The sequence below is a fragment of the Apteryx mantelli genome, chromosome 12, assembly GCF_036417845.1.
Source record: "Apteryx mantelli isolate bAptMan1 chromosome 12, bAptMan1.hap1, whole genome shotgun sequence".
In the NCBI taxonomy this organism is placed as follows: Eukaryota; Metazoa; Chordata; class Aves; order Apterygiformes; family Apterygidae; genus Apteryx; species Apteryx mantelli.
In genome coordinates, this window is record NC_089989.1 from 3,880,914 (window position 1) to 3,891,122 (window position 10,209).

Sequence of the window (10,209 nt, forward strand, 5' to 3'; positions counted from 1 at the left end):
GGACCTGGGAGTGCTGGTGGACACCAAGTTAAGCATGAGGCAGCAATGTGCCCTTGTGGCCAAGAAGGCCAATGGTATCCTGGGGTGCATCAGGAAGAGTGTTGCCAGCAGGTCGAGGGAGGTGATCCTCCCCCTCTCCTCAGCCCTGGTGAGGCCACATCTGGAGTACTTGCGTCCAGTTCTGGGCTCCCCAGTACAAGAGAAACATGGAGTCATTGGAGTGAGTTCAGTGGAGGGCTCCAAAGATGATTAGGGGACTGGAGCATCTCTCTTATGAGGAAAAGCTGAGAGACCTCGGCCTGTTTAGCCTGGAGAAGAGAAGACTGAGAGGAGATCTTATCAACGTGTACAAGTATCTGAAGGGAGGGTGTCGAGAGGATGGGACCAGGCTCTTTTCAGTGGTGTTGAGTGACAGGACGTGAGGCAATGGGCACAAATTGAAACACAGACGCTTCCATCTGAACATGAGGAAAAACTTCTTCACTGTGAGGGTGACAGAGCCCTGGAACAGGTTGCCCAGAGAGGTTGTGGAGTCTCCTTCTCTGGAGATATTCAAAACGCGCCTGGACGCGATCCTGTGCAAGGTGCTCTAGGTGACCCTGCTTGAGCAGGGGGGGGTTGGACTAGATGATCTCCAGAGGTCCCTTCCAACCTCAACCATTCTGTGATTCTGTGATTCCCTTTTTCCGCTGGTGTTGTCAGTTTAGTAACGCTTAAGTGTTCATACTTTTGCATGGGCATGTGCAGACAGTCCAAGCTGTGTATCCCTTAACAGCGACCACACTGCATTTTTGTATTCCCCTTCATCTGCTGCTGTGCGAGTACTTTGCAAATGTTGGCAAATACTAGGTGTGTTTTAGGATTTAAGAACATCTGTCAAGTCAGAGCAAAGGTCCATCTAGCCCAGTACCAGCTCTCTAACAGTGACCAATAATAGATATTCAGAGAAGTTTATAAGAACCAGGCAAACATGTTTTGATATTTTCCCTAAATACACTCTCAGCTACTAAGAGTTTGCGACTTAGGAGCCTTTTGAGCCAAAGGTGTTATTTTGATATGTAAAAGGCTTTAATGAATTTTCTTTCATTTACGTGTCCCGCTGCTTTCTGAGCTCATCTGAACTTTTAGCTGATAACAAAACAAAGGCACGCAAAGTTCAAGTTCTTTTCTCATTTCACAGAAAACTAGTCGGATAAATTTACAGAGCAGCTGTAAATATGAAGCCAGCATGAAATATTTTCTCTGCGTATCTGATCAGATCTCAAGCATTTCTTCACTACAGGTTTTCCCTCAGGTAAACAAGAATGTTTAATGCACTGCAGTTGTGTTGTAACAGACCTCTCCAGCTGTGGCAGGTAGTCAGCGTTCTCCTTGACCAGAGATGTAAAATGTGGCTTTGTTTTCATCAAAAGTGCTCGGAGTTAAAACACCGAAATACTAAAAATTGTTTTTCCAAGCTCCTGGCTGCTGAAATTGCCAGGAGTAACACATTTGCAAATAGGAGAGGAAGCACAGAAAATGTGAACCAGCTTTTGGTAAAAATCCATGAGTCTTAAGCTGTAGATAACAACAGGTACTTGGATCCACTAACTCTTAATTACCAGACACTGCAAGGTTGCTTTAGTTAAAATTAACCCAATGATTTATTTAAAAGCCATTTTGATGCTTCAGCATAACTAAAACTGTACATCTGTTAGACATTTGGCTTCTAGTCTTGTGTTGCTCAAAATTTTCTGGATGTTTGGAGTAAAAAATGGGGGAAAGCACATCAGAATTTGGGATGTGGATATTTAAAATAAAAAAACAAAGCAGCTTTATTACTTCCACTTTTCAACACTTCTCTTTAAATCTCTAGGATCAGAATTAGTTTCCTCTTAAGAACTGTAATATATTTTGCTGGGCAGCTTCTGCTATTTTGGATTGCAGACTAGTACTTTAAAGCATGTAAATGTTCTTTATACATTCATTAAAATACACATCTAGATGATGACAGTATAGGCGGTTTGGACCAATTAAGTGAGCATCTAAAAGATTTGCATAATAGTCAACAAAATTTAACTGAACAGATGGGTGATGCAGTGAATGAGTGTGCACAGACCTGCTGTTGTGCTAAGTTCCATAAACTTCAGTGTAAAGTTTATGTTGGAAAAAACAATGCCAAGATGCATTCCTTATTTCCACACTGTGCCACTGATCCCAAGGAATCTAGGGATTTGCTCACAAAACCTGAAAGATCAGGTCTTTATTTGGATCATCTTAATACCCAAAGTCCATCTCTCACACACTGAGGATGAGTCAAAAAAGGAGATTTTCCATTAATCTAAAGCTCGGCCGCAAAATGAAATCACCTGTTAACAAAGTAAGAATGTAGATAAAACATTGTTATAAAAGATAAAAACAAAATATATGAAAATATATTCTGAAGTAATCTTACATCTGCTTGTTTCTTTGTTCCTAGAACAACTTGCTTAACATCAGCAATGTATTTTTTTAATTATATCATTAATTCCAAAAACAAGAGAACTTTCTGAATTACTTTATTCTTGCTAAGCAACAATATTTGTTATTCATTTTAAACCACTGTCCATGTGTTTTTTACCAGCTGCAGTAGGCTCTTCCTGTCCTTAGTAACTTAAAATCATGTGCTATTACTGGATAGGGGAAAGCGCTTTACATATTTACTAAAAATTACAATACTTCAACTGTGCTAAATTTCATATTAAGAAGTCACTGTGAGATCCTATAGACGCGTGTTCTAAAGTTTTTCAACTATTCATGCAAATAACCCCAAATCAATTTAGATATCAATGTGTTTATCACAAAATCTTTCAAAGGACATTATTTTTACCCACAAGGTGCAATGAGTCTATAACCAGTAAGTGGAATGGTGCAAGCACTGCCTCTCTCTCATGAAATATTTTCACATGTGTATATTAATGGGACACAAAAGATGCAATCCTTTATAATTTCTCAGTACACAAAATCTTCACAGCCACTTCCTGCTCAGCAGAGCTCACAATCTAAGTGCAGTATGCCACAACAGAAAAAATGAATAGAAGAAAATGAAAGTTACCTCCCACAACAACAGTTCAAGCCAGTTATGTGCTTCCTATAATCATAGGCACGAGTCTCTTTTTATTTGAAAATAATCCTTGTGTTAAATTCTTCAATAAACTAAAAAAACCTCTTCCACCATCCTCCCTCCCCTTAGCCTGCAATCCCTTAACATCCTCCTTTTGCAGAACTTATCTTAGATCCCTTTCCAGCGTCTCTTGAGGAAACAGCTCCCCGTCAGCGGTAGCATTTCTTTAAGTCCTGCCCTCAGAGAAGGCTGTGTGGGCTACACATCAAAGCTGGCATCAGCGCACGTTGGAAGGGCTCCGGTCAAGTAGTGCATTCAAGACGTGGAGCAAGACCTAGCATGCTACTCTTGCTCTTTTAACAGGTAATACCTGTCCAGCTCTGCTTTTATTCAGAAGTATCAGAGCTAGAGTCCTCCCGCCAGAAGGCACTCAGTCGTACAGAAGGCTCAACCCTACAGCAGACCTACAACAGGAGATCTCACACACACACACACACACACACTAAAACAAATTATTGTTAGCAAGTTATATAATTATGTCTCAAGGCTATCTGAACATGGCTGTAAATCACATCTCCTGGATTTGTCCAGAGATATTTTAAAAACAGGACTGTGATTTCCACATTAGCATGTAAGGCAGAGGTTTGGAAGTGTTATTTTACATACAGGTACCTCAAGCCTGTTGTGAGCACATCACTGGTTTTTAGCTTTATTTCATGGACGGTTACAAAACCAGAGAGGTTTTGAGTTACCTTTTTATTCCCCTCCTTCCTTAACACTTTTCTGTTTAAATACTGAGAACTCTCCTACTAGCATACCTATCTCAGCTGATTTGTCTGCAGAGGCATTACAGCTCTGCTTGCATTTCTTTTGCCTCCTACAATACGCTTCAACAGGGAATTCAACTTGATTTTTTGCACTAGTAATTTAGGGCTTGTTTTGCCATGAAAGACACCAATAACTGGAAAGAAATCAAGTGACAACAGTGACAGAGAATTGAAAGGGGAAGTTTATTAGGTGAAAGAGGAAGAGCTAGCAATACTTTGTTTTCAAACACCGTATTAGTTTCATATGGACTAACGATGTAGGGAAAGATGCTTTTTACTGATTCATACCCTTCCCACACATTAAGAGAAGGTATGGGTAATATACATATCCCAATATCCAAATATCTTCTATGAAACAGGAAAGACTAGACAATTTCTAGGAGGAATAAATACAGCAAAAAAAAAAAACATTAAAAATTCAGGCCTTCTTTGTACATCATAGAGGAACAAAATAGAGCAACTTTGATAAAGGTTTGCAAGTCACTTGTGTTTCTTTTTAAAGATTTAGGCATGGGTAGCTAACACATCACATCATTAACTATTCTGCCCTCCCCCTACCTGAAAAGAGATTATTAAACTGAAATTATAAATTGTTAAAAAGCTCCCTCCCATCCAGAGTTAGGAAGCTGTCCCAAACTTTGGATGTCTTATATTGGTAATGACTAGGCAACAGCAGGAATAGATGCTCAAAATAAATGTAGCTTATATCTGCAATCAAGTTTTAACCAGTGCTAAAATTACCCTAAGGTATATTAAGTGGGCAAGAAAAACATTTCCAAATCCATTACGATCTTGAATGTAATGTGTCTGATTTTGTTGAACAAGTCTATTCACTGATAATTAAAGAGCATCTTTTCAGAAGGTAGTAGGTACAAGCAGATTGATCATGCCACTTACTAAAAATCTAGACACAGTAATAAGTAAACAGGACTCCTTATATGCCTGAACTTATTTAAAAGATTTGTCTTGTCATGACAGTAGTTACAATGATTTTGAATCAACTAAAGCCACTTCTTTTCAGGTTCTGAATTTGGTTCTGAATTAAACAGGGTTCAGCTTGTACAATCTTATAAATCAGATTAGATTCATATATCTTTTTTAACAAAATAATTTTTAATCCTTTAAAAACACCTATAAAAAAGGTATATGATAATCCAATTTTCAAAACTCCCCGTCTTAAATATATTTGTATTTTCTTTTAGCATATAAAAAGGGAAAGGAAGAGTTGTCATGCAAATATTCTGAACAGTCAGATAATATTCAGTAGAACCAATAAGCACATGAACTTTTCAGTAATCATTCTAACTCTCCTCTTTAGTAGCATGTAAGCCAGGGTGCAACTTCAGTTTCCCAACAGTAAATTGATTTCTTGTTTGAAAACCCCCAAAAGCACCATACAAATACTGATCTATTTCCACTTTAAGTCACATATTAGTGCTATATGATCAGAGGGATGTGAAACACTTGGCAGAGCCTGATGGGTTGTTACTTCTTCGTGACTTGGCAATGGAATGACCTGTTCAACCTCTAGAGCATTTTTGTCAATGAAAATGTAGTCCAGACATCCATGAAACCCACCAACATAGTTTGTATAAGCAGGCTCTCCACAAGCACTTTGCAGTTTGAAAGGATGACTTAAAGTCATATTGCACCTTTCTTCTTCTCCGTTAGAGACCCAGTCTTCATGATCTTCAGCAATACTACCGCTGTTAATAAAACTGTAAGCCCCAGATGACGGTGTACTATTAAAATCTCCACAGAATATGATTGGTATGCTAGGATACAAATCACATGCTATATGCTTGATGTGAGACAAGGCTATAGCGATTTGGATGAGACGGATGTTCCCACCTAAAAAACACAAAAACATATTACTTAGAACACTTTGTAGTAGCACTGGAGGAATTTTCAAAACCACTCATTTAAGCATATCTCATATATAGCTCTGAAATACTAATCTGGCTTTAAATCCTCCCTGCACTATCTTTCAGAATAGTTTTCATAAATAAAGAAATCTTTAAGATGCGTGACTATCAACATTTTACAGAAGCAGACTAAGTTTTAAATTAGATTCATGAATGCAAGAACTGTGAACGTTAAGCATCCATATTTCGGCAACTCTCCTGCAACATTCAGATTAAGATCAAAAGGCTACATGATTTAAGATTAAGGGCACATTTCAATATTATTAAGGCCTCCAGTCAGCCCAAAGCATAAGGTCGATTGACTGCACACCACTCACTTCTTGACAACCATGCTAATAGTGTTCCTGAAAGGTGTGGAACTAAAAGAAAACCAATTTAGAGAAGGAGAGGAGAGCCTCTTCCAAAAGCTTCTGTAGCCCAATTTGGTTTCCCTTTGGGCAGTACTCCCAGTATAGCTCCTTCAGATACAAGGAGATGCAGCAGCCATGAGCACATGCAAGTAAAGTTTCATTTTATGGTCTACACTTTGGGCGGATTGCATGCAACGTGACTGCCTTGCTTTCAGCTATATTCTACTATTCCCAGGCAAACTAGAACGATCTTGCTAAAAGGAAAAAAAAAAAAAAAAAAAAGTGTCTAGTGGCCTGCTTTGACCCATCAAGATAAGTGAAGAAGCAGAAAGTCTTTAGTTCCATAAGAAAAGAATATAGCTGGGAAAGAATAGGGAGAAATCTATTCAAAAGATGAAGCAAGAATGAATGAAGTTCTCGTTTGAACTTCTGATGCAGCAGAAAGAAGGAAGAAACCCTACAGAACCCAGTTATCCTACATACAGAACTGTGACAAAGTTACCTTTTGGATGCCAGTACAGATGAGTATTAGCTACACAAATCTTCCTGGAAGGATCAGTTGCAGACTGAAGAACTGAAACCTGTATAAAAAAATGGAATCTTTCGTAAGTCTTAAATGAGATTATATATTTAAAAAAATGTATTAATAGCTTGTGCTTTTGCGGCAATTCAGTCCAAAGAATCCAACGCTTATAACTAATGAATGGAACAGCTCAGAAGCTGAGTCCATTTCTCCTCCATATGAAGTCAGGATATCAGCCAATATATTACCAATATTACCACTACAGAATTGCACTCACATCCAGATATTTGACAAGTACTCTTCTGCCTCCTATGTCTCTTGTTAAGTAAAATATTTTCCTTCAGTTCATTCCATAATTTTTCATAAGATGCTGCTAATGCTCTGCTATTCTTAACTACTTCTATTTTCTGTCCTCCCACCTCTGCAACATAATTGGAGCTGTATTTCCGTTTCTAGCATGCAAACTGGAGAATCCTATAGTTGTGAAATTAAGCTTAAATGTTGAGCTTGACCTCAGTTACCAAGGAAAGCTTGTTATTCCTACTCAGCCCATGAGTAAGAAACCTTGTAGCAGTGAGTGTCCCTGAAATTCCTGGAACAGGCCTGATCTTGCAAGTGCTTACGCATGCTTGGCTCCGCAAGCAGTCCCGCTGGCCTCAGCAAGTTCACAAACTCGTCCAACCTTATTTCTTTCCCTACTGTCACTTTTATAGAGTGGCATTATTCAAGCAAATTAAATTAAGTTAATCTTGTTTAAAACTGGCAGGTTAAGTTTTATCAAATATGTATTCTGAAAGACAGGAAAGACACATAAGTAGTGAACAGCTAAGAAGTCTGAGGAACTGTGAGATAAGTGAATACCACAGACCAGCACTCAACACCTGACCCAACATCTCAGCAGCTTATTTTATCTTAAAATGATGAAAATCCTTTTTTTGCTGCTTTTTTTTAATCTCCAATTTTTAAATGTCATTCCATAGATTGAGTTGGGTGAAGTCTCACTGTCAACATTTTGTTCTTTCCTGTCCCCAAGTTGCTTTTCTGCCCTATTTGCTTACACCCCCCAACCGAGAAGACGACACCGCTGACTCCTGCCTCCGCTCCGGACCGTTCCTAGTTTTCCTGCCTCCCTCCTGCGGCCTGGCACTCAGCACACCTAGCTCCTTTGCCGGAGGTGGCGGGAGGCGCGCGCGCAGAGCCAGCACCTGCAGCACGGAGGATCTCTGGAGCACCTTCTCCCGCACCAAGGGGAACTCGGCCAGCTTCTCCCGCAGCTCCCGCTGCGCCGGGTCGGAGAGCAGCGCCTCGCTGAAGGCGACGTCGTGCCGGCTGAGGAGGCCGAGCTTGTCCCGGCGGTAGAAGGTGGCCAGGCCCTCGTGCTGCTTCTCCTTCATCCTGAAGAGCCCCTCGAGGCCGAAGGCGTCCAGCGCCGGGGCGAGGCTCTCGGCGAAGGCGGACCTGTCGACCTCCTGCAGGCAGACGAGGTCGGCGCTGTAGCCGGCCAGCTCCTTCTTGAGCAGGTTCTGGCGGTAGTCGAGCTCCAGGGCGTAGGGCGCGCAGTAGGGGTAGAGCACGGTGCGCGAGAACTCCGTCTGCGCGTACGCGTCCGCCAGGATGTTGTAGGAGACGGCGCGCAGGCGGCCGGCGCCGCACACGCGCCGCGTGTAGAGGTGGCGCGCGTCGAAGGTGCAGGCGCCGGGCCCGGCCTCCACGGGGCCGCTGCTCTCCACCTCGCGCGGCGGCCCGTAGCGCTGCGCGCCGTCGCCGGGCGTGCAGCGCAGCTTCAGCCGCAGCCCCACCAGCGCGTTGCCCGGCGTGAAGACGCGCTCGCCCGCCGCCGCCGCCTCCACCCAGGCGCCGCCGCCGCCGCCCTCCGCCCCGTCGCCGGGCGCCGGGCGCCGCTCGCGGTACCAGCGGAAGAGGCAGTGCTGCGGCGCGGCGAACTCGGCGCTCAGCGTGGGGCACACGGGGAAGCCGGCCAGCAGCGAGCGCGGCAGCCGCAGCTCCGTGAGCGCCGGCGGGTTGCGCTCCACGCGGTACTGCGCCTCGCCGATCTGCAGCACGGCGCCGTCCTGCCAGGCCGCCGCGTTGGGCACCTCCTCGCCCACCGCCTCCCCGTCGCGGGAGAAGAGGCGCACGGCCGGCGCCGCCGCCGCCGGCTCCGCCGCCGCCGCGCCGCCCTCCGCCCGCGCCTTCTTGCTCTTCTTGGCCGCCTTGGCGCGGCCCTTGGCGGCGTTGGTGGCGATGCGCGCCAGCGCCCGGCCCAGCGGCTCCGCCTGGTCGCGCTGCATGTGCTTGGCGCTGCCGTCGGGGAGCACGAAGCGGAGGCTCAGCTTGGGCTCGGACGGCACGCACCTCACCACGGCCCGCTCCATGGCGGCGGGCAGGCTGCCGCTGCCGCCGCCCGAGGAGGAAGAGGAGAAGGAGAAGGAGGAGGCGGCCGCTGCCGGGCCGCGGAGCGCGGGGCCGGCGCGCAGCGTACGCCACATGAACCGGCCGCCCGGCGCCTTCCGGGGGGCGCCGCCGCCGCCGCGCGCTCCCGGAAACGGCGCGCCGGGCCCGCCCCCGCCGTCAGCGCGGCGCAGGCGCAGCGGCGATGCCGGGCGGTGCCGCCCAGTGCGCCGGGGCGCGGCGCGACGTGCCGTAACGTGACGTACCGTGACGCACGGGCGGCCTCCCTCCCTCCCTTCTCCTAAACGCGCGCGAGCGCCGCCTCTGGGGAGTCGCGTCAGCGCCTCTGCCGGGCTAAGCTGATGCCTGCCCGGGTGGTTCTGCCGCCTTGTGCCAGCCCCTTCCTCCGGCTTTAGCTTCTCCCGTCGCTGCGAGTGGGGTTGGCGGGCGAAATGTTGCGTTTTGTGCCCTTTGCGACAGAATTCTCCTCGGGAAGGGCCTTCTCGGCCTGATAAACGGCCGTCCGCAAGGGCACTGCTTTTCCGAGTGTCGTGCAGAGAGGTGAAAACTTCTGGATAAATCTGCATAACCCACTGTTCGTACCGAAGGCTTGGCTTTATTTTCTGTTTGGTCAAGAAGGTTAGATGTTTGGAGTGAGCTAAAACAGAACTGTCACCAAAATGTGGTACCTGTTAGGAAGGTGCCTGGGATTTTCTAAGACGGTCCTAAGCAACAAAATTCTGCCCAGCTTTTGCTGTTGCGATCTCTGTGCTCAGAGGGCTCTACCCACGCAGATCTAAAATTAGGGCATTAAGTCTCTTCATCAAATGTAGGCAGGTGGGTGGTAAGTCTCTAGAATTTCTTAAAATTTCCGTTTGTATTTTTGCAAAGTAAGTGGAGGAGCTTAGCAACAGGGACAGCTATTGAGGATATTATATATATTTTTTTAAGCATCCTTGCTGTGATCCGAAACAAAAAGGTTTTATGTGCTTTGTGCAGACAGAAGACTGGAGGAGAGGGACTTAATGACTTTGATTAGGCTAGATTTAAGCCTGTGTCAGGCTGGGAAATTTCAGGTAAGATTTTTCCAAGTCTCTGCCAATTTTTTTTT

At 45.2% G+C, this 10,209-nt stretch overlaps 1 protein-coding gene across 1 annotated transcript; it reads right to left on the reverse strand.

Annotated features, from left to right (window-relative positions):
• Window positions 1-2,521: 2,521 nt before the first annotated feature.
• Window positions 2,522-9,235, reverse strand: PDE12 (phosphodiesterase 12). Its single transcript, XM_013958514.2, has 3 exons — window positions 7,913-9,235; window positions 6,687-6,765; window positions 2,522-5,760 (listed from the first exon to the last, which is right to left on the reverse strand). The coding sequence occupies exons 1-3, from the start codon at window positions 9,194-9,196 to the stop codon at window positions 5,318-5,320; spliced, it is 1,806 nt and encodes a 601-aa protein (XP_013813968.2). The 5' UTR covers window positions 9,197-9,235; the 3' UTR covers window positions 2,522-5,317.
• Between the last annotated feature and the right edge of the window lie 974 nt (window positions 9,236-10,209).

Coding starts and splice junctions, on each gene's coding strand:
- PDE12 (XM_013958514.2), bottom strand. CDS start 9,196: ATGTGGCGTACGCTGCGCGCCGGCCCCGCGCTCCGCGGCCCGGCAGCG. Junction 6,766..7,912: donor AGAGATCCTCCGTGCTGCAG/GTGCTGGCTCTG, acceptor TTTTTTATACAG/GTTTCAGTTCTTCAGTCTGC. Junction 5,761..6,686: donor TCTGTACTGGCATCCAAAAG/GTAACTTTGTCA, acceptor TGTGTTTTTTAG/GTGGGAACATCCGTCTCATC.